Source organism: Cibotium barometz, chromosome 47, assembly GCF_041138505.1.
Source record: "Cibotium barometz isolate CiBa-2024 chromosome 47, ASM4113850v1, whole genome shotgun sequence".
Taxonomy (NCBI): Eukaryota; Viridiplantae; Streptophyta; class Polypodiopsida; order Cyatheales; family Cibotiaceae; genus Cibotium; species Cibotium barometz.
The window spans coordinates 30,650,278-30,678,185 of record NC_141092.1 but is presented as its reverse complement, the minus strand read 5'-3'; the positions used below and the strand labels follow the sequence as shown (position 1 = coordinate 30,678,185).

Genomic DNA, 27,908 nt, shown 5'->3' with positions numbered 1-27,908 from the left:
CATTGATGACCACACGAGGAAAGTGTGGGTATATTTCATGAAGGAGAAGAGTGAGGTGTTCACTCACTTTCAGAATTTCAGAGTTTTGGTTGAAAAGCAAACATGGAAATATATAAAGTGCCTAAGGTCAGATGGAGGGGGAGAATACTTCTCCAATGAGTTCTCTGAATTTTTGAAGAAGAATGGTATTCGGAGACAGTTCACATGCAGATACACTCCGCAGCAAAATGGAGTTGCTGAGCGAAAAAACAGGCACATTGCTGAGATTGCACGGAAGAGAAGAATATGCCGCATTGCTATTGGGTTGAGGCTGTTTCTACAGCAGTATACATCATGAACAGGACTCCAACTGCAGCCATACATGATGTAACTCCAGAGGAGAGGTTTACTGGTAGAAAACCAAATTTGTCTCATCTGAAAGTCTTTGGATGCATTGCATATGTGCATGTGCCAGATGAGCTGAGAACTAAGCTGGATCCAAAAGCTGAAAAATGTGTGTTTATTGGATATTCTCTTGAGCAAAAGGGATACAGGTGTTATAACCCTGCTACACGTGAGCTGAGGGTAAGCAGGGATGTTGTGTTTGATGAGATGAGCAGCTGGTATGCTGCTGAAAAAGAAGTTGTTGGGGCTGATGTGAGTGGAAGTGTGGTTGCACAGAATGCAGGTCAGCAATCACGGTCTTTGAGTGGACCAGGAGAGTCCTCATCTAGTGGGTCTGTTGATAGACCATGGAGTGGCAGGCTGCGTCATAATACTAGTCCTGCAAATGTGATTACTACATCACGTAAAGGAAAAGAGAAAGTGGTTGAGCCCCTTGGTATGCCTGACATTTCTGCAGGGCATTCTCATGTTGATGGAGAGTCTAGTGGCTCAGATATGAGCCTTGATGAGGAGCTTGGGATCCCAGCTATGAGAACACCTGGTGTAAAGAAGGCTATGGAAGCCATGAATGAAAAGATGCGAAGATCAGGGAGAGTGAAGAACCCTGTGCAGAGATTTACATATGATGGTTATGTGGCACATCACTATGCATATATGGCGAAGGTTGTGCAGGTTGTAGAGCCCACATGCATTGATGAGGCTGTTGGAAATGTGTGTTGGGAGAAAGCTATGGATGAGGAGATGGATGCACTATATGGAAATGAGACTTGGGATTTAGTGCAATTGCCTGAAGGCAAGAAAGCCATTGGATGCAAGTGGGTGTACAAAGTTAAACATAACAGTGATGGAAGCATAAGCAGGTACAAGGCTAGATTGGTAGCCAAAGGATATGCGCAGACATATGGGATTGATTATGAGGAAACTTTCAACCCAGTTGCCAAGATGGCAATGGTGAGAGTTGTGATAGCAGTGGCTGCGTCAAAGCAATGGTCTTTACATTAGATGGATGTAAAGAATGCATTCTTGCATGGGGATTTGCAAGAAGAGGTGTATATGTTGCAGCCACCTGGTTATGAGGATGTGGGTCACCCCGAGCATGTTTGCAGGTTGAAGAAAGCCTTGTATGGCTTAAAGCAATCACCAAGAGCATGGTCTGACAAGATTTCTGAATATCTTGTCACTATTGGCTTTCATGTAGCCAATGCAGATTTCTCATTGTATGTGAGACATGGTGATAGAGGGGTTGTGCTTGTTGTCATCTATGTAGATGACTTGATCATTACGGGGGACCATGATGCAGAGATCTTTGATGTAAAGATCTTGCTTAGATAGAAGTTCGACAGAAGTTTGAGATGAAGGATCTGGGGGAGCTCAGATATTTCTTGGGCATTGAGGTGATTAGGTCACCACATGGTATTGGATTACTGTAGAGACAGTATGGCTTGGACATGTTGTCCAAGTATGGTATGACATGCTGTAAGCCTATTTCTGTGCCATTGGATCAGAATGGCAAGTTGAGTGCAGATTCAGGAGAGATCTTGGAGGATCCTACTATGTACAGGCGCATAGTAGGAAGCTTGATCTATATGACGATCACCATACCAGATTTGAGCTATGCTGTTGGGTTGGTGAGTCAGTTTATGCAGGTTCCACGAAAACCGCATTTGGATGTAGTGAGATGCATACTACGGTATGTGAAGTCTACTTTGCATTGTGGACTATTCTATGAGACTGGGACAGAGATATGTGTACATGGGTACATAGATGCTGATTGGGCTGGTAGTATCTCAGATAGACGATCTACCAGTGGATTCATGTTTTCTTTGGGGAGTGCTGCTGTGACTTGGAGCAGCAAGAAGCAGCCTACGGTTGCTCTATCGAGTACAGAGGCCGAGTACAGAGTAGCTGCTATGGCAGCATGTGAGGTAGCTTGGTTGAGAAAGCTACTTGTAGATTTGGGTCTATCAGTGGTGGATAGACAAGTTGTCATTTTCTGTGACAACATTAGCAGTATATAGTTGGCCAGGAACCCAGTCTTTCATGCTCGTACGAAGCACATAGAGGTCCACTACCACTTCGTCAGAGAGAAGGTCTTGGCAGGAGATCTTGACCTTGTTCATGTCAGCACAGAGGATCAGGTAGCTGACATCTTCACCAAAGCATTGGGTACAGAGAAGCTCCGCAGATTCAGGGCTTCGCTTGGTGTACATGAGATGGAGTTGAGCTCGAGGGGGAGTGTTGAGATATCGAGCTCGTCTAGTGAGGCGGTGGCCACGGATGACCCGCCTGGGGGATAGGCCCCACACTTACACCACTGGCATGGTTGGTGAGATCTTGGGTGATATGCAGCCAGTGGGATGAGACAGCCATTCTAGAGACTGGCATAGTTATAGCGCCAGCTCATTTAGTCGGGTTCACACTATAGAGAACCCGTGTATGTATTGGTTGAGTACCTTTCATATTATGTGTACTCTTATCTTGTATATGGTGTGTTGAGTGTTGAGTAGAGAAGAAGAAGATTTTCAGCCTCTCACCTTGTGTGTTCTCTATTAGGGTTTTGTGAGTGTGTGTGTGTGCTTGCAAGAGCTCAAGCTCTCTTCCCTCCTGCATCTTTTCAGCAGGACCCAAGGAGGCCAAGTAAAGAAAAGGATCAAGATGCCTCTAAGAAGGACAAGGAGAGCGGCCTAGAACAAAAGCATGTAGATAAGACCAAAGAACTAGAGGGCACAACAGATTATAGACAGCAAGGCACACAAAATCCCAAAGTAGAGGATACAAACAAAGATAAGGGCAAAGGAAAGATGGAAGAACAGGAAAATACCTTTCTAGCATAGCCCTTAAATGCCTCTTTCATCATTAAACTCAAAAGAAAAGAAACCCAAAATTCAAACCGCTAACCCTAAGGAGGACCCATGGTGGGCTAGCATTGATACATGGAAACATCCCTCCCACCGATTGGGGTCAAACAGAACATGAACATCCATCACAATAGAAAAGTTCCAAAAGTGTTAAAAAGAAACAAAGTAAGGAACATAGCAAGGGGAAAGCTACATTACTTCCTTGAAGCCATAAAGTACCCCATCAACCATTGGGACCACAAAAAGTCTTGGTGGTAATAAGGAGACAAGAGTAAGAAACCCAAAGGACCATCCACGTTATGTTGAGATCACAGATTTTCTTGATTTAGTAAATCAAATAACCTTAGACAAAGAGAGAACTAGAATATACCCTCTTGAACTATTTTTGGTGCTATATATAAACATCTACAAGAAGCAGATGGAGAAGTAGAGCAAATGCATATTTTTTAACACAGAGCATGGGGCGTATCCCGATATCTTGGAATTGGGTCAGCATAACGACCTAGATAACTTGCTGATTGAAATAAAAAATGGGCCACCTACTAGGAATGACAAAAAATCAAGTGGGGCTGATAATAAGAAGCAGGAGCTGAGGAAGCCAGGTAAAGAAAAGGATCAAGATGCCTCTAAGAAAGACAAGGACAACGGCCTAGAACAAAAGCATATAGATGAGACTAAAGAACTAGAGGGCACAACAGATTATAGATAGCAAGGCAAACAAAAGCCCCAAGTAGAGGATACAAACAAAGATAAGGGCAAAGGAAAGATGGAAGAAAGGGAAAATACCTTTCTAGCATAGCCCATAAATGCCTCTTTCATCATTAAACTCAAAAGAAAGGAAACCCAAAATTCAAACCGCTAACCCTAAGGAGGACCCATGGTGGGCTGGCATTGACACATGGAAACATCCCTCCCACTGAATGGGATCAAACAGAAGATGAACAGCCATCACAAGAGAAAATTTCCAAAAGTGTTAAAAAGAAACAAGTAAGGACCATAGCAGGGGAAAAGCTACATTACTTCCTTGGAGACATAAAGGACCCAATCAACCATTGGGACCACAAAAAGTCTTGGTGGTAAGGAGAAAAGAGTAAGAAACCCAAAGGACCATCCACATTATGTTGAGATCAAAGATTTGCTTGATTCAGTAAGTCAAATAACCTTGGATGAAGAGAGCCCTAGAATATACCCTCTTGAACTATTTTTGGTGCTATATATAAGAATCTACAAGAAGCAGATGGAGAAGCATAGCAAATGCATATTTTTTTTGACATAGAGCATGGTGCGTATCCCGATTGAAATAAAAAATAGGCCACCTACTAGGAATGACAAAAAATCAAATGGGGCTGACAAGAAGCAGGACCTGGGGAAGCCAAGTAAAGAAAAGGATCAAGATGCCTCTAAGAAAGACAAGGAGAGCGGCCCAAAACAAAAGCATGTAGATGAGACTAAAGAACTAGAGGGCACAACAGATTATAGATAGCAAGGCAAACAAAAGCCCCAAGTAGAGGATACAAACAAAGATAAGGGCAAAGGAAAGACGGAAGAACAAGAAAATACATTTCTAGCATAGAACTTAAATGCCTCTTTCATCATTAAACTGAAAAGAAAGGAAACCTAAAATTCAAACTGCTAACTCTGAGGAGGACCCATGGTGGGCTGGCATTGACACATGGAAACATCCCTCCCACCGAATGGGATCAAAACAAAATATGAACAGCCATCACAAAAGGATGTCTATGATATGCCACTAGAACATGTCAGCTTATTGCGGGGCAGAAAAACATTACCATATACAATAAGTTGATTCATGTAAAACATCCTCCTGCTCATCGGAGGAGGATGTTTATGATATGGCAAAACATTACCATGTACAATAAGTTGTTTTATGTAATTGTTGTTCCTATCACAAGCCAGTTGAGGCCATGCCATAGATATACAGAATGGATATGCTATTGTTAAAGGCTTACATGGAAGCTTGATGGAAAGATTGGCGAAACCCAATCTAGAGCAGGCCGAATTCATGCGACCATTAAAGGCTATTTTTTTAAACACAGGATACACACATGGTGACTGCCTTAGTTTCACAAAGGCCATGTCTATAGAGACACATATAGGCATACACCTACAACCCAAAGAATCGACCCCTAATATATGCCAATGCCAAGGATATATAGATGGCAAGAGTACACAAATAAGCTAGCACATAATAAATATCTAGTCAATTTTCCAAAACTACCATATTGTGCCATAAGGGGAAGAGATAGATGAAGATTGGATGAGGCAAGTCATCAGATTCCTTTTGGATGATCAGCATAATTCAAAAGATTTTCACATACATATATATGACATGAAAGATATTTATGACTTTTGATTTGCTTAGGGAATTTTGAAGATATAAAAATAAATAAAGGCTTGCACATTTATTATGAACACCCTCGCCAGTAGCTTGCCTTTGATTTTGCCATAGGACCAACTCATCACCAAATCTATGTGTGTACTATGAGCAAATCGGATATCTACCTACCTGCCCACCATATGTGGATATTCGAGGAGTGCTTCTTGATGGAGTTTTTCCAATCAAGCATGTCTAAGGCTTTCTAGCCGTTCTTTGTCAACCCATTCCTCTAATTTGAAGCCCTCTATTTTTTTGTTACCAACTCTAGTTATTCAAATAGATACTTTCAAAGGACTAAAGCTAGTGTAGGCAAGGGGGAGGTGTTACCACTTTTTCCATACACATGATGTGGCAACTCTACCGATGAAAATCTAAGATTTTCATACGTGAAAAACTCCAAGATAATCATGCCATGAAATTCTTGAGAAATTCACGTTGGAATAATTTCATTAATTGAGAATATGGACTTGTCCACATGAACTAATTTCATCATTCAAACTCATCACTCAACCAAATAGCGAGACTGTATAATGGCACAACTATGAATGGTGGTACAAAAGTGGCAACTATGCAGTAATGGTGGTAAAGTGTGTGTGTGTGTGTGTGTGTGTGTGTGTGTGTGTGTGTGTGTGTGTAGTTATGAATGGTGGTAGAAAAGTGTGAGTGTATAGTTATGAATGGTGATGCAAAATTCACGACTATGTAGTGAGATGTTAACCAAATGTGTTTAATGTACCCCCTTCCTAATTTAGATTTTATCCTCATAATTGATGAAGTAAAGTTGGAGAAGTGGCAAAAATGTATTGTAACTTTGGAAATTATATGGTTTAGAATGTTATTTCAAACATGTTATTAGAGGTGATTACAACCACCACTATGCTCCATTGGTATAGTACCTACTTCAGCGATGTTGGATGCAAGGCTTTATGGTCCTTTGCTAGAGAGGTATCTATTTGGAAATTCCATCAAAAGTATTAGCATGAACAGAATTGGGGGGTGATTTGGACACCATGCACTCAATTATCTTGTTGTTCTCTTAGTTTGAGATGCATTTCTTAGAAAGGGAAACAACCCAATGTTGTACTCTCATTGAGGCTAAGTACGAAGCTGCATGCTTTGCATCATGCAAGGCATTGTGGTGGTTGAGGAGGATTCTACAAGATATGTGAGGGGTGCACAGAAAGTAGGCTACAAGATTGAAATGTGACAACCATAGTTGCATGACCATTTCTTGAAATCCTATGTTTCATACTCACACAAAACATATTAAGATTCATGATCACTTTGTGTGCAAGCTCATCATGTGTAGGGAGTTTGAGATGGTCTATTGCTCAGCAAAGAATTGTGCAAGCATCTTCACAAAGCAAGGAGCATATGGAGAACGATATCTTCATCGAATCGCAACATTCGGACCTCAAAGATAGTTCACAATTGGGTGGACATTGAGGGGGGATTTTTTATATCAATTCTCCACCCTCATATTGTATTATCTAGGCACTAGCTAGCACGTGTTTGTATAGTCCCCATTACAAGGAAAACTTTGAGCAACCTGAGCACCCAACATCTCCATATTCACACGAAAAGGTGGCCTAAAAGGACATATGATTTAGAGACATATGTGATGCTGAATCGTTATCTCATATAAAGTTCACACATGGAGTAGGTAGTCTTTACTCTTGGACACCCAGTCCTAGTATTATAGGGCACCCTAAATAGGGCCCAAGATGAGCCTGAACGGCTGTGGGAGGTGGGGCTACTATATAGCAGCATGTAGTTCATCTTTATGGGCTGAGTCTACACCAAGGATGGTGGCACTGATTGTGCATGTAGTTCATCTTTATGGGTTGAGTCTACACCATGGATGGTGGCACTAACTATGCATGTAGTTCATCTTTATGGGCTGAGTCTACACCATGGATGGTGGCACTAACTATGCATGGACCTACACATTTGATCACTGAGGAAATGCATGCTGTTCTAGATGCCCCTTTTTCTATGTAAGAGTTCAATCATGCTCTTCATGCCTTACCTCATGGTAAGTGTCCAGGGGAGGATGACCTCTCCTCTCCTTTTTTAATTACTTTTTGGGATGAGATTGGGGCTGAGATCACATCGGCTTTCCAAGAGATGTGGGACATAGGTTCTATGCCTTCTTCTCGCACTGAGGGGCTTATCTATCTTATCCCTAAGAGTGGGGATAATACATTGATTGGCTAGTGGAGACCTATCACCTTACTTGGGACTTCATATAAGATTTTTGCTAAGGTAGTGAGCCTTAGATTGTAGCCAATTTTGCAAGATGTCATTCATGATACTCAAAATGGATTCTTACATGTGAAAGGAGCATCTTTGATATAACATTTTCTCATTTTGGGATGTCGTGGAATGGGCCAAAGCGAGCAATCAGCCCTTAGCCATTTTGCTCTTGGATTTTGAGAAGGCCTATGATAGAGTGGATTGGGATTCCCTTGAGGGTACTCTTAGCCATATGTGTTTCTCTCCTCTTCCTCAGATAGCCCTCTTGACCCAATTGCAAAATTCATGCCCTTTATCCCTCTTTTGCCTAGACAAGTTGAGCTAGACTCTCAAAGGCTTTCTCACAAATTGTGGTCTAGAGAAAATCAAAGTCAACGTGCTCCTTTTTCTATTAACACTGTTCTTTTAATATGTGGACTTAATCCTTCATGTGTTGTGACCAAGCTAGATGCTTTCTAAGTACTAATCTTGATTTTGACTTAACACTTTTTCCTTTGAAGGTTGTGGATCATTCAAAATTCAATAATTTATCTATCTTTTTTTTTACAAAAGCCTCTAATATTGAATCAGGCCCAAAAAACACTGAATTTATTAAATCTTGCTAGAATATCTTTTGCCCTTATGCAAAATGTCACTGTAGCTTTAATAAATCTAACTCAAAAAAATCACAACCCGCAATTATTTGGGTCGATCATTTGTTTTGGTATGTTCTAAACAATGTTGATTGTTTTTAAAATTTAACTCTGTGCTGCAGCATAATTTTATGCTTCCTTTCCGCTAGAAGTTCGTACTGGTCTTGTTACTTTTTACTTTTTACTTTTTTCAAGATTTATTACTAGAGGCTACAAAGAACCTTGCTCTAAACCTTCCTCTCACTCCTCATTGTCCTGTCTCCCCCCTGCTGTTATTCTAATTGAACAAATCCTGAAGACAGTCACTTCTTTTAAGCCAAAAGAAAAAACCTTTGCTAAACAAACTTTTTCAGCCCGTTCATCCACAAATTCCTCCAAGGAAACAACTCAAGAGGAGGTGACGTGGATCTAGAAGCTGTCTTTCCTTGGTCAACCTCGTTTTGGAACTACCAAACAAAACTTTTAAATGGAAGAGGTTCGTTCATTCTCTATTAAATCAAATGGATTTTTTCATTTAGAAAAAATTGTGTTAAAAAGTTTCCTTTTATGCATTTAACATTTATAAATAAAGCATTTGACTTTATTACTCAATTCATTTTTAGAGAAACTCTAATTCACTTCAATCCCTCTTTACTTAATTCTTTTAATTCAATAAATTTTGGGTGGAAATTTACAAAAAACCTTAAATCTTACCTTTATAACCCAAAAGAAGTTTTTTATGAAAATTTTGATATTAATGAAAATTGTATATACTCTTTTTTATGAAAATTTTGATATTAATGAAAATTGTATATACTCTTTTTCTAAATAATTTGCTCCCTTCATTATAAATTTTGATAAATTTGGTTCTCATGTTTTGACGCCAATATTTGTAATCATGGCCAAGACTTGTTCAGAGCCATCACTTGTTGCAACATTGTTGCTACCTTATCTAATTTTCTTTTTAACTAATGTACATTTAAACTCATGTGATTGTAAAATCTACATGCTTTTAATTAAAAATGTAAGATAATGTGATGTTTTCAATTCATGTAAATGTTTATATACTTACCTTTGTGATGAGCATGCGTAAATCCTTTTTTTTATAACATGCCTCTCGTGTTTGCGATAGCATGTCAACGATTATTACACTTACTCCATGTCTCATGCATACATTACATACATACGAGTAAATTACATACATACAGGTCAACGATTGTTACACTCACTCCATGTCTCATGCAAGTAATCCTTTGTGCATTACATACGATAATGTGCAAGTAATCTTGGGAGATTAGCAAAAATGTTGTTGTATTCAAACAAAATATGTGCTCAACCTTTGTAAGCAAATCATATTGAGAAACCCTAAGCAAATACAAACTAGCGGAGATTACATTAACACTATCCTGAGCTTTGATGCATAAACATCAAACAGCATTTGACCATTGGCTAGAGTCAACACAAAGCATCGCTCATCTTCCTCATTGGCGCCACATGAATAGGATGACACATTTGCAACATAAGCTTATGAGTCATCATATATTGTCACGTGCTGATCCATCAATGCCCCTAGTGCATCCTGTGGAGCAAGTCTCTGTGTCAAAGGTAACAATGCATGCCAAGTTTGGCATGAGTCGATACACAATGGGTCCACCAACAAAGTCTTTGTACAACAATGATGACAATACACTCACGGACATTTCTCAAAGCGCACCCGGTTCCATCCCCTTTAATGCTTCCTCCTCAACACACCGGTCTAGCGGGTAGGTTGAATGGGTGCCACACTTGTTTTGTCAATCACCTCTCCTTTGGTCATGGGCTTGCCAAAGCTGTGTGGCTGTCACATGGGATTGCACTTGCAAAATGCTGCCCTTCATTGGTAACACAATCTCCTTTGGGACCCTTGTATTGCAAAGTCCATCATGGGAGATATGTATTTTGCTTATCAATGCTTGTATTTGTGATTCATCATATGAAGGTATACCTTGTGCAATCCTGTCCATGAGATCTTTTAATTCTTCAATGCTATGACACAGTAACTCGAAAGTGGAAGGCCTATCCAAATCACCCGAGGGGTCCACGTCACATGTTGGCTCTCACACTCTACCCCCATTGCATGTGTTGTGTCAATGATGGGGAGAATGGCATATGAAGGTGTGGGAACCAATTTTTCAAGATGAGCCGTATACCATAGAGATGCTTCCAGTCGCTTGACCAATCCAGGCAATCACAGTATGCTGATTGGATGCTCACATGGTACCAAACATGTGAACTTGAGGTACTCAAGATCTTAAAGAGTATTACTAACTCATCTATGATCTGAAGAGTGGATGAGTCACCTTCATACCTCTGAAGTATACCTCTCCACCTCCTAGCCTAGCTGTCCACCTGCTAGCCTAGCTATCTGTGACTTGTCGTTACCGTAAATGTTGTATCGTCTAGGATCAACTACAGTCAAACCCGAACAAATCATATGCAAGGGAAAGAAACTCGGGTACTCAGATAAGCCCAGACAAACAAATAAACCCATGCATAAAAATAAACCTAGGCACGACAGTCATCTTTACTTGTTTCTTGCTTTTGCATGAAAAACTCAAGTGTTGTGCCCCCCATCCGTGTGCCTGTTCTTGAGTCACCCACAAGAGCATGTAGAAGGTCCAGGGCTGACCTATTGATCCGTGCATCCAAGAGCGTATACTTAACATATTGCCAAAGTCTCTCAACCAGGTTTGTTGTGTCCACATTGCCATGTGGAAAGAGACGACCAAAATTTGGCCACATGCATCGCCAAATGCACATCGTGCTACACCACCCATTGTTGATGTAAAGCATGATCTGGTTGTGCAGTGAATACTCCACTCTCTTTCTTTTATTTGCATAATGTTTTCGATTGTAACGTTAAAGGTGAATCGAATACTGTAGCAATGGCCCATGTGCAATACACACACAAGCCCCCGTGCCCTCCCTCTAAGAGCATCATTAAAAACCCCTTGCCAGCTTGTCCCTCAAAGATCTAGAGAAAGACCCTATAGGTCTTTAACTTTTTTGGTCTCATATAGACCCTCTAGGTCTTTTGAAGACTTTAATCTCTCTCTCTCTCTCTTATAGCTAACAGGAGAAAATTAAGACAAATCTTTTGAAATTTTTGGAAACATCAAATACTAAGGCAAGCCTAATAATGAGAAACCTTCTCTTGTTTAAACTGTTTTAACCAAGTAACAAGATATATTCTTGCACATATCTTTCAACCGTCCTCATTTTAGCACATTCAATAATAGTTTTTTGTTTTTTTGTTTTGGCTTTCAATATGTTGTTGGGATAGTTTTGTTCAAGTGAGCTACATTATAATCTAGGTGGCCTTGTTTGTACTATCATGCTTTGAAAACAACAAACTTATAAACTTAAGCATACTTTACACTTAAAACACCATATTCATAAGATCTTATCTTGAAATTCTTAAATAGCCTTGGCATTTGGAAGTGAAAGACGAGTTAAACTAATGGTGCTTGATAAATAATCTCACATCTACATCTTATGACTCATTCATATACGTTGCTTTCCATATGCACTTTTGATGGCATTATTATAATTGTCAAACTTTTATATGCATTATTTGAGGCATCCTAAAAAGTATCAACTATCATGAGATTCTTCATGTCAAGTCATGTAAGAAAAAGCACCATCATGAATCCTTGATGGTTTTGAAACTTGATCAAACATGTCATCATAGCACTTGTGCAGTTAAGCTATCATCTCAACATTCTTGTCTTCTTGCACTCAACCCTATTCCTAATCTTGAGCTACTTTGTTGAAGAAGTATAAGATTCTTGTTTTTCAATCTAGGCTGCATCATACTTACAATGAGTACAAATATCATATGCCTTGTATAGCCATTCCTTTATTCTCTCTATATCTTTGTCTCATGCATCTTTTATCCCCATGTTACTACCCACAATGTTGCACAAGCATGCTATCCTCATCTTCCAAACATCATTTTTAAGGGAAAAGTGCCTTTTTATGGCAAATATTTTTTTCCCAAATATTCTTCATTTCTTTTGATATAGTTGAAGTTGGATGGAAGTACAAATTAACTGCAGAATGTCAAATAGTACCTTCAAAGAAAAGAGTTTAACCTTAGATATATTATATATTGTGCTTTCAAATTTATGGTCTGGGTGAAGAAGTATGACCCTAAAAAGTGGTATCAATCCCTACAAGCATAGACTTTTAGTGACAGCTGCATATTAATTAGATATGAAACAAAAAAGATCTTTAAGGTAGATGGGAAGCCCAAAGGGTACATGTTCTGTCACACATACATATATAATATTTAACGTAGAAGGCTTCAAAGAAGAAATTTACCTAATGATAGTAATGTAATATGAGTTGGGAGACTTCAAAGAAGAGATTAGGCTCATAACATTAGTGTCATGCAATCTGGACCCTTCAAAGAGAAGATTAAGCTATCAATATTGTATGATTCGGACTTAGATAATGGCATTAATGTGATTTTGCAAAGTTGTACACTTTGATATGCAAGTCTGGGGTCCCCAGAAGCAGCTCCAAACCCTTTTCCAATGACAAGAAAAGCAAATTTATATTAAGTAGTGCATCAAGGGACTAGTTTTGTGTCATTGTATTGTTGATATTCCAATGGATAGACATTAAAGTTTTACATGTATATTGCTATCCAATTGAACTGTAATCAAAGGTTCTGGAAGAAATTGTAATTAACATACTCATCCTGATGGACGAAGTTACCTATGCCATAGATCCATTGCCAAGGCAAGCCTCAAAATTGGTTTCACTTGCATCCTCTTACTACACCTTCCTTACAATTGTCGGCCTCACTAATTTGGGGATACAATCACACCCCAAACTTACGAAATCTCCTAGTTGCTGCCTCTTATATAATTACATACCTAGCTCAATCTACACTATATGCAGTTATTGCCTAAAGAGAAAGACCATTGCCAGCCACATTCTCACTACTGAAGAGACCCCACAATCAACTTTTTCCTCGAGGTGACCTGCTCAAATTGTGCCTTTTCAAGGTGGTTAGGTACTGCCTCATTAATGTAAATTTGTTGACCCCTAAATGGTACAGATAGTCCCAAGAGTAAATACCAGTATTGTGCAAATCATCAAAAGACATTCTGGAAATGAAAGAAAAACGAGGATAAGAATAATAGACTCCCATATCCAAAAAAAAAAAAACACTAAGTAATGCAGCAAGATCACAGAGCATGAGCTAGCACTCGAAATCACAAAAAGCTCTGATTTGAGTCACCTTACGCCATAATTACCCACTTGTTCTACAGCCATGATGCCCACATTTCTCCTTCCAGCAATCACCTGTTACACAAGAAGTGTGCTATGTCAGCATTTCCCTCATGCAGTCCATATTGTAGATACTCCAACTAAATTATCTGCGAAAAAATGTTAATTGTCTTCATGGGAATCAGCAGAGAACTAATCTGGACCATCAAATTGGCCTGCAAGAATTGTTGGAATATGTGCAATTGTGTGTTTCTGTATCCATATGTGTGTGTGTTTGAACATCCATAAAAAGGGTGTACACACTCATTTATATGGTTGTATGTTTATGTGTGTGAACTACCTCTTAGAGGTATAAATAATATATAGATATTTATGTGTGTAGTGACATAAGCAATGATGTTAGAAGAGAACCTTTGTACTTATATATAAAGGTACTTGTACTCAATTGAATGAATACAAGTTAATGTCATTTCATTGAGTCATGTGTTTTACTCTCTCTCTCTCTCTCTAGCTCTCACTCTCTTTCTCTATATCTGTCGAGCGCCCAAACATCATAGCTATGGCTTTCTTGTTTGAACCTCCTTAGGTTATGCTACCCCTAACCCTAAAATACCAACAGTGATATCAGAGCATCACCTTCCTGCCTCAGCCCACCTCATATTCTGTATTGCTGCGCATACAGCTATTTCCTCACCTGCGCAGTACGATGCACCCCTTTTCTTTAGTCCACCCTGTGCGTGGTCACGGTTGGTTATCAACGCGACTACCCAACACATGATGACAACAGGTGCTTAGCAGATCCAATCACCATTGCTGCTGCAGCTGTTGCCTACTGAGGGCTGAGCATTGATTGCCTATAGCACACCCACCGTCGTACACCACCCCCGTCACAAGCTGCCATCACCTAGCACCTAGAGCCGCTGCCAGCATCGGCCTTGACCTACAGTAGGCTGCAGACCAGTGGCCCATCATCAGCCACGAGCTCCAATCAAGTACTGAACAGCTTCATAGGCAGGCACTACAGCATCGCACACATCAACAAAAGAGGCTGCCATCTTCATCCGCCATACCGGTTGCATCCTCAAAGCAGATCGCAGGGTTACGAGTGGATAAGGTTGTTTTAGCCTTGGGATTCTTCAATATCTTGTTGTGTAAAAGCTCCTACACAAGGGCTAGTTCACATGGGGAAGCTTTTTTTGGGCTTCACACATTTTTGTTCTTCATCAAATGTTTCCACAACATCGCCTCGGGCATCTACGTGGGCACGAGCATCTATACAAGCTTTTGGTTCAACATCATCATCATTCATGCTTGGGCTCCAAGTGACCATGCCTTGGAAATGCCGCCGTAAAAAGACAGCTACGTCTTCAAAGTTCAACGACGGCACAATATTTCCATCGCTTTGATTTTGTGGGATCATTTATGATTAGAGAGGAGAAACTCTCCAAACATTTATGTGTTTGTTTGTTATATGTTATGTACCGCCTTGATTTATAGAAGGCAATGTCATGTTCTTTTGTGTGTGTCGTTGTTATTGTTGTTGTTGTCATGTGGTTGTGACCTAATTCTTGTGTTGTGACTCTACCCAAGTGGCACCTCTGCAGGCATGAGAAACTGGGACATGAGCCTATGATTTATCCTTGCAATAGCAAGAGAGAGAGCCCTTGAGGGGGGTTTGTTGGGAACAAGGTCTTGTCTATGTGTGTTCTGTTATGAGTGTGTAACCTATTCCTTGTTTGTTCCTACCCTTGGGAACCACCTACTAGCATGAGAAACTAGGCTATGGGCCTAAGATTAATCATTGACTAGTGTGTGGCAATCCCTTGAGGGGGAGTGTTGGAATCAAGATATTGCCTATGTTCATGTGTGTGTGCCCCAACTCACAATTGAGCAGGGTGTTGTAATATGTGCAATTGTGTGTTTGTGTATCCATATGTGTGTGTGTGTGTGTGAACATCCATAAAAAGGGTGTACACACTCATTTATATGGTTGTGTGTTTATGTATGTGAACCACCTCTTAGAGGTATAAATAATATATAGATATTTATGTGTAGAAGAGAACCTTTGTACTTATATAAAGGTACTTGTACTCCATTGAATGAATACAAGCTAATGTCATATCATTGAGTCGTGTGTTTTACTCTCTCTCTAGCGCTCACTCTCTTTCTCTATATCTGTCAAACACCCAAACATCATAGCTATGGCTTTCTTGTTTGAACCTCCTTAGGTTATGCTAACCCTAACCCTAAATATACCGACAAGAATTCCTAGAATTGATGACATCTCCTACACCCACACATGTCACCATCGGGGGGAGAGAGAGAGAAAGAAAGAAAGTTGTATTAACGTCTTCAAAAGGCCAAAAAATGACCTATGAAACCAAAAGGTTACATCATATCCATGAGGCGCATCATCCTGGGTACAAAATAGTGATAAAGAAAGATAACAAAAATCTAATCTAGGTTCATCATATCCATGAGAGAGAGAGAGAGAGAGAGAGAGAGAGAGAGAGAGAGAGAGAGAGAGAGAGAGAGAGAGAAACCAAAAGAAAGAAACATATATTAAGCGCCTACTAAAGACCCAATGGCCCTATGAGACCAAAGTGATGCAATAATGTCCATGGCATATCTCATCGTGGTACGGAAAATAAAATAAAAGAGAACAAATCACAACTATCTCTGTCCATGGAAATCTCATCACAGAATACAAGGAACATGAAGCAGGAGAGGAGCATCAGCACCCAAAAGATGGTATACCACTCTCCAGTATATCAAGCATGGGGCTACTGAGTATGGTCGAGAGGTCTCCCTCAACTACGTCACAAGGAAAGATAGCTCGTTTGCAGTGGAGCATGTCTTGGATTTGGGACTGATGCCTGGATCGTGGTTGTCGTCTGAGGGGCAATAAGTGCCCGGCATGCAGTGTATCCTAGGTAACTCCTCTTGGGCGAGGTGGGTCTGCAACAGCCCAAGGTGGGTCCACGGGATCCATTGTGTGGGTGTCCTCCTGGGTTCGTGGTTGGCTGGCAAGGGAGGGGTCCAACCCCTCTGCCACATGGCATAGCCCACCTCAAACCAAGATGGGCTGCCCTAACCTGGATCCCTTGGGCCCCGGGCACTTGCTAATGGTTGGTTCATGACTTTAATGAATGCGAACAATAACGGTTATAAAACCTTTAGAGAAATAAACAAGGGTTTAAATGAATACTTACCACCTGTTCACATGCCACAAACCATGTCAAAATACACGGCACTCGTACGGTTCGCAGGTGGGCGTTCCTTGCCGTGAACTGGACATGTCATAGCAGGCAATCACACGAAAACAAATCACGTGAAATTAGTTTCAAGCGGGCAAAGATGCGTGCATGTGCATTATGCAATGGATATATCACCCACTCAATGGGAAGCCTAAACTGGGATTCCCTACAGTGGGTTCCACGTCCTGGCCACACTATGGGTGACACAAGGCTTGGCCTCCCGTAGGTGACACAAGTACGATCGACACAAAGCTCCTTGGCCTCCCATACCTTGGCACGAAATAGGGGAGAGCCACTTGGGCGACCAAATGGTGACATCCCGCTGACTTCTAAACTCCAAATATGCCTAAAGAAGCAGTGGGTAATCTTTGAAGTAGCCTTCATCAACCCATTTCGTGTCAATAGGCAAGTAGTTCTTGAACTTCACAAGGTATCGCTTGGAAAACTTATCAGCAGGTACCTTTCTCTCCTTGTGAAACACAATCTGCTCAGGGTCGAAGAACTTCCTCTAGCTCATCAACCTTTGGCAGCACTTCTGTGTGACAGGCTCTTCTAACTTTGGCCCCACATACTTCCATGATAGACTCACATAAAAGGCGTTGTGAATTCTCCAATGATCAAGCAATGCAAGCCGAAAAGCAACCTCATTGATATGCTTGATCACCTTAAAAGGTCCGTAATACCTAGTAGAGAGCTTAGGGCATGCTCCCTCCTTTCCTGGCCTTTTACAGAGTCTTGTTTTCTCAAATTTCAGTTATACACAATCATTCACTTTGATGTCCACCTCTCTTCTATGCTTGTCAGCAGCCCTCTTATGCTTTTCCTGTGAACGAGCAATGGTTGTCTGGACTTGTGCAAAGGCAACATCAAGATCTCTGACATACTCATCTACTGCAAAGATCTCATCCTTAGTGCGTAGGATGGGTGGCAATATCACTTTGCCATATACAATCTCAAATGGGGCCTTTCCCGTGGAGGCATGCACTATGTTACTGTACACAAACTCTACCAGTGGGTAGATACTTCTCCCAAGCTGTTTTCTGCTCAATGTAGTGATGCCATGGCTTGACAAATCAGGCGGGGCGTGTTCCACACTGGCAGGCGTAGTAATCCCCCTACTACTCTATGGAGATGGCACTGTCCTCCTTTCAGATTCGGCTGAGGGGCTTCAAAGACTTTTTGCACTCAACGGGACATCACTATTAACCTTGGTCAAACCAAGGTAATGGTCTTCAATACCCCCCACCCCTTCATATCCAAATTGAGCTTCACATATAGAGGGGACCCTGTGGAGATTGTCTCTTCCTATGTCTACCTTGGTGTCACTTTCAGTGGCCCACACTTCACCATGGTTCCCTCTGCACATGCTAGAGTGACGCGGGGATATGTAGCCTTAAGCTTGCTTGAGCGGCAATGCTTCCAGGAACATTTCGACGTGCCCACGAGGAAGGGTTAGCTGTTACACCCCTTGTCACACCAGCCTTGATGTATGGAGCAGCTTTTTTTTCTTTCTTTCTTTCTTTCTTTCTTCCTTTTTTTTTGGGGGGGGGGGTGCGCAAATTTATCTAATGAAGATTGGCAGTGAGTTGAGAGGCTTTAGGTCATGATGTTCTCTCGTATGATCTGCAGCAAACCATCAGTCCCACACAAGATTATCCATGCAAGGTTTGATGCAGCCCTGATGGTAGTGGATGCACTCTTCTAGATAGTCACATACCTCCATCACATCAGTGAGATGGATTCCCATAGGTACCGGACGCTTGCCATGGAGTCCTAGAGACAACTAGCACTCGAGGGCCACCTTGGAGTATGGTATGCCCAAGTTTCCACATGGTTCTCAGGATATGGGCTCCACATGGACTGCCTCCCACCCCTTCAGTACAGTTTGGACTTCCCTTTTCTCTAGTTCTCTCATGTGGGCACCGACCGGGTTATCCGGTTAGATCTTCGCAGCCTCTACATCCACTACACATGGATCACACCTTCAGAGCTCCCACCGAAGATGCACTTCTACAGAGATCACTTCCTCAGGCTCATTGAGGATGGATTCATCTAGCAATCAGGCTACCTGAGTGTTCCCATGTCCCATGCCATGCAAATTGCGATTGGCCAAATACTGGTTTCATCCCACCGCCTCAGAGTGAAGAGGGAGAACTAGGCGCGTCTTTAGAGCCAGAGAGTTCATATAGAGACCTAGGGAGAAGAGGCTCGATTATGCCACATAGAGGTTGAGACACATGAGCATTACATATGCCATTGCCCAGTATACTATGAGATCCGCGGGAGATTTCACTGTTTGTTCCATGAGGGGTTTGGCCCACTTTCCAGGATCATTGACTTCCCAGACTAGTGCTGCCTAGGGCTCTTCCTACTGGAGCTCTTAGCTCTGCAACCTCTATCTTCCTACCCTTCACCTACCGTTATATAGGAATTTTGATAGCCAAGTCATATTCTTGTCAGCTAGTCCTTTTCAGACCATAACCATCATGAAAGATGTCATGAAATGTGTTCATATTATGTCCAAAATATGTCACACCCATTGGTGCATGTCCTCGGCACCTCAGGGCACCTATAGTGCTATCACAAAACTATACAAACATGCCTCAAGTGTTGCACAAACTTGTAGAGATGGCCATCTAGTAAAAGCATGTGCCCAAATTGCCCACATATATAAAAGGGATGTCCAAATATATAAAGAGTCTCCAAATATATAAATAGAGTGTCCAAGCATGCAACCACCAACTGAACATGGGGCTAAATGCCCACGAACCACACAAGGTCACGCAACATGCAAAACTAGGGGCACATGCATATTCAAAGTGTCCACCATTCTAAAAAGAATGTGAATGCCCATGTTATAAGTTGTCGAGACTTTTATTCAAAGTGTCCACCATTTTAAAAAGAATGTGAACTGGTCACCATAAAACAAACAAACATGTCCTTATAGCCTTGTTCACATGGCCCTTGCCAACACTGCTCTCGAAGGCCTACAAGAGATGGTTTCCCATGCAACATTGAGTTTCCCAAAGGTTTCATTGCCATTTCATAAGTCCATTGTCATCCTTCGAGCACTGCCAACAGAACCAAGGGTGCCTGGCTCTTTGTTGTAATCTCCCATTCCCAAAGCTTGTGCATCGCATCCTTTTTGGGTGTCTTTGTGCCTTCCAAAGCCACGTGTGAAAAATGTCCAATATGGTGACACGTGTCTTACCACCATCTATGCAGGAAAGTACAGTGTTCACAAGCTAAATGGGCGCAGCTGTTTTACCAAGACCTGCCCCAAATGGACAAGACACTGATCCTACCCAGATACAGAATACAAGAACAAGCAGTACACATGCATCCATTCAACCAAGACCTGCAAAAAAAATGACCCCAGACACATCGATTCTACCCAAATTTAGGTGTAAGGACAGAGGAATAAGCCAATGTGAGACACCTTTCGCCACCTCCAATGTTTAGAAAGGCGGGCAGAACTATAATCAAACAGTGCTTCTGAGTAAACACCACCGATGAAATTTTTGTAGCAATATGTTCAAGGCTATTGATTACTGTGGCCACTCTTTTCAATGGTGGGGGTATAGAAGAGAGGTAGAACATATACAAGCATGGGTTGGCTATAATTTTAATGCAACCTTTGACACACCCAATGCTGAATTTTGACTCTCTGTATCAAGAACTTTTTGTTGTGGGTAACACATTATAAACTTACAAAGTTGGGGTTCAAACTCGTGACCCCTTTTGAGCAGCATTGTGTGCCAGCCAATCAGGCAAGGGCCCCCCACATTACAATGACAATTCAGGACGTCAAAAGGCCTTCACTCAAACATTTATAAAAAAACACATTGTTGGCCACACCAACTCTATTTAAAAGCTTCCAAATCAACTTTGTGTGCAATAAAGCTTACAATAACTTATTTACATCAGAAATATCAAGTGAGTCTGACCTTTTCTCCTGATACCATCCTGCGCTTGCTGTCAGCAGCAGGAGATTGCACCCTAAGAAACTCAGCAGACAGGTGAAAGGCTTGGCCATTGTCGAATTCAAGTTCCACCTGCATAAAAAGAAAGACCGTCAAGCTCAAGTGATCCTCTACCTTGAAGCTTCAAGGATGCAGGATTCACCTGCCCAACGCAAAGCTACCTTAGCTCTTGAATTAAGAAGCAAGCATTAGACTCATGCACATGCTCAAAGGGGGTACACTGTACACAAGCTTGCATTATACTCAAAAGCATTGTCTCACAAACCCATCACATAGACAACCCTCAAATACAACATCATTTCATGATACTCCCTGCCCATTGCTCACATACACTGGGCTGTTACAATGTGAGAGTAAAGCCTCCCCTTAATTTTCTGAACACGGAAAGGCCCTATGCAGGGGTTGGGCAAGACTTCTAACAGTTGTCTAGTTCACAGCCACCTCACCAAAAGAGAGAGTGTGTGGGCGTTTTTATATAACTAATGAAAGGATCTTTTCTTGGAAAAAAAAAAAAGAGAGAGTGTGTGAGCACCAACTGCCTCTTTAGTGTCAGTGATAGTTGATTCAGTTTCAGCCTTCCTGCTGTTCATGCATTCATGACTGTGCAAACAACAAGGAAGACTGAGAACCAGCACATCCATGATGTACAAACATCACACATGTGGGCTGATGCCTGGTATGAACTACAAGCGCAGCTGTACAGAGCTCCTGCTGATGCTTCTGTTGTATGCAGGGTCACGGGCTGCCTAGCTGGCAGCTGTACAACAAACTGTACAGTCTGCTGATGTAGCAAGCACTATTGGTTGCCGGCACTACCATGCTGTTTGAGGCTTGCTGGTTGGGCTGATTGGAGGCTATCAAATGTCTACACACAACGAAGGCAGCTGCTTTCTTAGGCTGAACCTCATCCATGTTTATTGAAGGTAAGGACTTTAAGAATCGCAACTTCGGAGAGTGCTGCAGAGAAAGATGTGTGTGGTTCTTTTACTTTGAAGTTTCTAGTCAGAGAAAGATATGTGTGGACTGATTAATCCGATTCAAAATATTGACTGACTTTGTGTTGCAGTTGTTTTACAGGTTTGTTTTTGCACGAATGGTGTGCATACTTTCACTTGTATTATCATCGAATGCAAAGAGACATGGGCTTGGTCTGGGGGGGCTAAACCTTGCCGAGGTATAGTCCATTTCTAGGTCCCTATTGCAACCTCAAGTAAGTGATTGTGTAGCACATGTATGTACTACAAGAGAAGCAACCTCAAGTGGTTGTGTAGCACATGTGTGTGCTACGAGAGAAGCACTCCGTATACCTTTGTTGCATCTTCATGACCATTGGGGGAAGAATTCCCAAAGGACAGATTACATGTCTTGACTGGAGTGTTAGCAAAGGTTCATAACCCGTATTACTTTGCCCTATACAGCTTAGCGTACAAGGTCATAAACGCTAGAAAGCCCCAGTACTCTAGGGATCGTATTAGGTTTACATCTTTACATAAATCTCAATGGATGATAAGGTATATTTTCAGCGTAAGCTGGTCATCAGTGTGAATGCTTATTTCTTGGTATCATGTGATTGAGATCTTTACACCCTTTAGAGGCTTGAGCCCTTGGTCAGCTATGGAAAGCCAAAGGACTTTGTAAGGCCTGTTGGTCTTGCTACCTATATTTCACTCGGTTGATGGGTTGGACACTTGTGTCGATTGCAGTTGAGTCTCAACCTTGTAGAATATGCAAACAAATATCTATAAGCGAATTTCCTCCTAATAGATTAGACGGATCCTTGTGCAATCTAGAGTTTTCGTGGCTGTGCTAGCACCAGGATTTTTGGATCCTTTGTCTGGTAGGGGAGAAGGTTGCTTGGAAGTTCTATTTTATAACCATATTGTCGAGTCGGTTCCTGATGAAACACGTAGGACAACCCCCAATGTGTGTAGGACAGAAGCTGGCCGACTGCATGATGAAGCTGACCAACAAGCCCAAGACAAATAATCCATGTGAAAATAGATTAAATGCCCAATAAATAAGCAAAGTCCCATAACACTGAGATGCACAATTCTAACACCCCCTCTGTAGCTCAAAGTGTGCAAGAGTCTAAAGAAGATAAGCTGATGAAGATGCAACCGTCGACCCTCCAGCACCGCGAATACTGGAATCACTTGAGAGAGAGCACCCACCAACCTGTTTCCTCGAAACGAAAGACCACCATGAACAACAAGGAACTTTGCTTGGCTACGAATTCCCACACAAGTGTGCAGTGAACTCCAAGAATAGATGAGCTATTGGACAAACCGTGCCCATAATCCCCAAGAGTGGATGGAAACACATTACGTCCCAAAGGCCTCGAACAATGAACTCTGGGCAGATCCAATCCATAATCTCTGCTATACCAAAAGATAACCATGTTCTACCAAATGTCTAATGCTTGAACTCCGAATCACGGTCCCCATGCACCAGTAAGTGGAGCTGTAATCAGCCCCCTCTCTTGCCCACGAGCCTCCTCTAGCTGGAAGCGCATGGGGAGAACTACATGCATACTAGAGAAGTACACCATCTAGCTAGAAGCGCATGGGGAGAACTACATGCATACTAGAGAAGTACACCATCTAGGTCCTCATGAGCCAAAAGCGCCCTAGGAACCTTAGAAGTGGTACTAGAATCTGTATCACTGTCGTGTGTCATGTCTTTGCCCTTTCTCTGAGATGAAACCTTGCCCTTGGTCTTGTCCTTCTTCTTGGACAAATAATCCTTGGACAGATGTCCTCTTTTCCCACAAGAGAAGCAGTGACTCCAACCTTTCTTCTGAACAGAGAAAAGTGCCTGGTCAAAACTGTTGATTGACACCTTCAACTTACCCTGTGAGATGTGGACGGACTCTTCCTCCAATAGTAGGGAGCTAAGATTATCAAAATCCAACTGAGTGGATGTGACCTAGCACCGCAAAGATCAAGAAATCACATCATAGTCCAGAGGAAGCTTGGTGAGGATAAGTGCAACCAGCTGAGCAGAGGACAAAGCAACACCCATTGCCAATAACTCGTCATGGATAACCTTGGCCTTCATGAGGAACGACTGCATGGAACTGCCTGCAAGGAATAACAAACCGTAGAGTTGCCCTTGCAAGATAACTGCCCTCATCGACGAATCTCGAGCTAAGAGATCCTCCAATTTAGACCATACCTGATCAGCACTGGTGAGAGTTTGCATGGCCAGTAAGACCTCCTCTGTGATGGTCCGCACAAGCACTGAATGCGCCTTCGAATCCCGATTCTCCTAGTCTTGTAATTCAGCAACGAATTCATCCTCTTGATCCTCAATCCACCTCCTAGAGTTTTGAGGACGCTCGGGCTTCCTCTCAGTGCCCTGAACAATATCCCACAAACCCTTGTGGATGAACTAGATCCGTATTTGAAGCTTCCAATGGGCATAGTTGGGTCCTTTCAACTTGTCATCCTTGTTCGTACAGGGGGGAGCCATATCCACAGAAACAAGAAACACCAATCCTAGCTCTCAAAGACTCCTCTCACGTGCTTTCCAACGTAGTGAGGCTCCAGAACCAATCAGCCCCCTCTCAAATCTGAGAGAGACAGAGGCTGGATAGCAGCAAAACAGTACTAGAAACCACTGGGAACCTCCTACCAGAAGGGTAGGGACTCGTGGAGGAAGAAGAAGATGTACAGCCACTTGTTTGGCAACACCACATGCAAGAAACTCACCACAATTGATGCTGAAACAGAAAACACAGCCAATAACTCCACAACCTGCGTCTGAAGAGCAAAACGCAGCCTGTAGGGCTGGCCAACAGCAGCAAGAGGGCTGGCTGGACCAGAAAACGCAGCAAGTCAGTGAAACACAGCCACTGTATATGCTGATCCGTAGCCGGAGAAGCTATGGAAGCAAAACGCTCTGCAGAATACAAGACGGCGAGCAGTTTGCAGAAGGATGTAGCAGCCTGAACCTAAGCAAATGATACCATGTTGGAGAATGCACAGGCAAAAGCATAAACAAAACTAGAGAGAGAGTAGAGAGAGCTTGTGGACAAGATCACCTTTTATAATAGCTTGAAGCTTTACAATGGCAATAGCCAACAAGAGAATGTTGAACTTGTGAAAGGGAATGGATTAAATACAAGTGAATATGAGAGTCCCTTATATAGTGAGGACAGAAGCTGGCCAACTACATGATGAAGCTCGCCGATTGGCCCAAGACAAATAATCCATGTGAAAATAGATAAAATGTGCAACACTGAGATGCACAATTCTAACAGTTCGCCTCAGTTGGTTCATGTATTGCCGTGGTCAGCGAATAAGGACTATGAAAATGTCATTAAGCATAAATGCCTGGTGTGGATCATAGTGAAGCATTTTCCAGAACATTTCCGTGAACCTTTGCCTATGTTGGCTGCTTCATTGGATAAAGATATTTGTCCTCCTCAACCTACTGAAGATGAAAATCGTTTTATGATCCTCTGGGATACAACTAGGCCTGTTGTTCTCTCCGTCTCTATTGGAATAAAATGTATTGATGATATTGGCCGTCGGAACTATGAGCTTATTTGGGGCACTTTTGCTGGTGCATGCTTTAAATGTAAACAATTTGGGCATATCTCCAATAAATGTCCTTATTGTAATTCATAAACCACTAATTGTGGTCTAGTCCCCGATGCATCAGTTCACCTTCTCATTCTCCTGCAAATGCCATTCTTGTGTCGCCCTTTTCTACTTTGGCTAAGCAGCAAGAAAAATTGAAAGGCTCACGATTCACTTATTGCCATAATGTTCTCAGTCAATATTGGGCTGGATTGCATAGATGGTATTTGTTACATACTCGATAATATGACTCCTCTTCATGCAAGCTTTGGGTTCATCATGCCTCAACACTCTTTGATCATTCACCACTATGGTTGGCTTTATATTTTCATATGCCCTTATGGGAACCTCCTCTACAACATCAAAAACGTTACATATAAATAACAGCTATCTTTCGCATGATGCCTTCAAAGATTTAGTACATGATCCATTTTTTCGCTCTCTGCTCAGTTATTAGATGATGTTGACACTACTTGGTTTCATTGTGTTCAACAAATGCAGATAGTCATTGTTGACTATGGCAAGTACTATGTAACTGACGCCAAGCAAAGAGTTGAAATGGATAAGCGACAAATCCAATCACTCACGATGCTCAGCCATCTTTAAACTCTTACACAAGATCAACTAAATGTGTTATGTGAAGCCAAAGCGTGTGTCTCGAATGTGATGTGGAGGCTACCAGAGTTCTATTTATGACCATCCAAGTTCTTAAATGGAACAACGCCATTAAGTAATCAAAGATAACATGTTATACCCAAGTGACATGCCATGTGACACTTTTCAAGTCCTCTCCTATCAATAGGTCATGTCTACTAGTTGTTGATGCCCTCTTACGTCCTCGCCTATTCCTACACACCCTCAATGCTAGCATCCCAACACACACCATCCCCACCCACAAGTGCCGTATTTTGTGTATGAAGCCATGTTCACCTTAGGATGACACCGTCATGCTGCATATCCTTGGCTTCTATTGCCTCAAAACCATGAGAAAGGCTACAACAAAAGCTGAGGCAATCAAATGAGGTCATTTTCAATGTAAACTGACACGATTGACATCATTCTAGCTTGCTACAAAGAATAATAGCCCTTATATTGCCTGTTTACAAGTAATTATCTACATAACAATTTTGATCTGTGATAGTTGCATTTGATTTGAAAAGTACGAACATGTACAATGGGCAGCTTCAAAGTTATAGTTTACATATAATGAATGCATTCAAGCTATGCAAAATGGAATGATTGAAGCTTTTGTTTCGGGTTTATGATATGATTCATAAACTGATTTTTATGAAACAATTCATGACTCAATACATTAAATTGATGTTGAAAAATGCATACCATGTCGGGGGAGAGAAGCGACAGCTTGGTAAGGGCAGGCTTTGTCGTCGTGTTGGTGGTGGGAGAGGTGAAGCCAGCATAGGAGTGCCGGAGGGTGCACCTTCTCGCAAAATCTCGGAGACTTCCCATTATCTGGTTAGGTAAATAACCTTTGTTAAACCAACAAAGCCTCTTCGATCTCTCTCTTTCTTATCTCTCTTTCTTATATATATATATATATGTATGTATGTTTATTATATAATATCATATATATATGTATATATATATATATATATATATATATATATGTATATATATTATTTATTTATTTATTATATGGACGTAACTATTCGAAGACCCAAACCTTTCTTTCGAAAATAAAGGGCGAAAGTTGGATTTGTTTGCCTAAACCAAAAGGAAAGGTGCGTTCAAAACAAAAGCGCTTCCCCCCCCTTTGGCCCTCCTCTTCCTCTGGACTCCAAGGGACAAAGACGAAACCAAGGGAATGGAAATGAAGAATACAATTATGCAAAAGCAGTCTTCTAAGCACTAGTAATAGTAGCCGCGCTGCTAATATGTATATATATATATATACCTGTGTGTGTATATATGTATGTTCAGGTCTTTGTAAGCTTATTGATATCGTATAAACACTTAGTGAAGTATGGCATAAAGCTGGATGCAAAAAATATATATGAAACATATTGTGTAAATTTGGGTCTCTACTCCATGATACTACAAAGCTTCTTATGTCTCAACATTAAAGTATGATGTGGTCAGATTAATTTGATTTTCTAACGCTTCATAGCTTATATTTGCTTGGCTTAACACACACACACACACACACATATACATGCATGAAGCCTTCGGAGGCATCAAAGCCCTTCAAACCTTCTATAGAAAGCCTCTTGGAAAACAGGGTTGCAAAAGAAGGCCACTATTTCATAGATTTCTCCAAAATTTAGGCATAAATATATATAT

The 27,908-nt window shown here is 41.5% G+C and overlaps 1 protein-coding gene across 1 annotated transcript; it reads right to left on the bottom strand.

Moving 5' to 3' along the window:
• Positions 1–13,085: 13,085 nt before the first annotated feature.
• On the bottom strand, positions 13,086–27,121 carry LOC147611577 (uncharacterized). The gene is made up of 4 exons (XM_086784983.1): positions 26,949–27,121; positions 20,992–21,099; positions 13,798–13,862; positions 13,086–13,663 (listed from the first exon to the last, which is right to left on the bottom strand). The coding sequence occupies exons 1-4, from the start codon at positions 27,075–27,077 to the stop codon at positions 13,516–13,518; spliced, it is 450 nt and encodes a 149-aa protein (XP_086641109.1). The 5' UTR covers positions 27,078–27,121; the 3' UTR covers positions 13,086–13,515.
• Between the last annotated feature and the right edge of the window lie 787 nt (positions 27,122–27,908).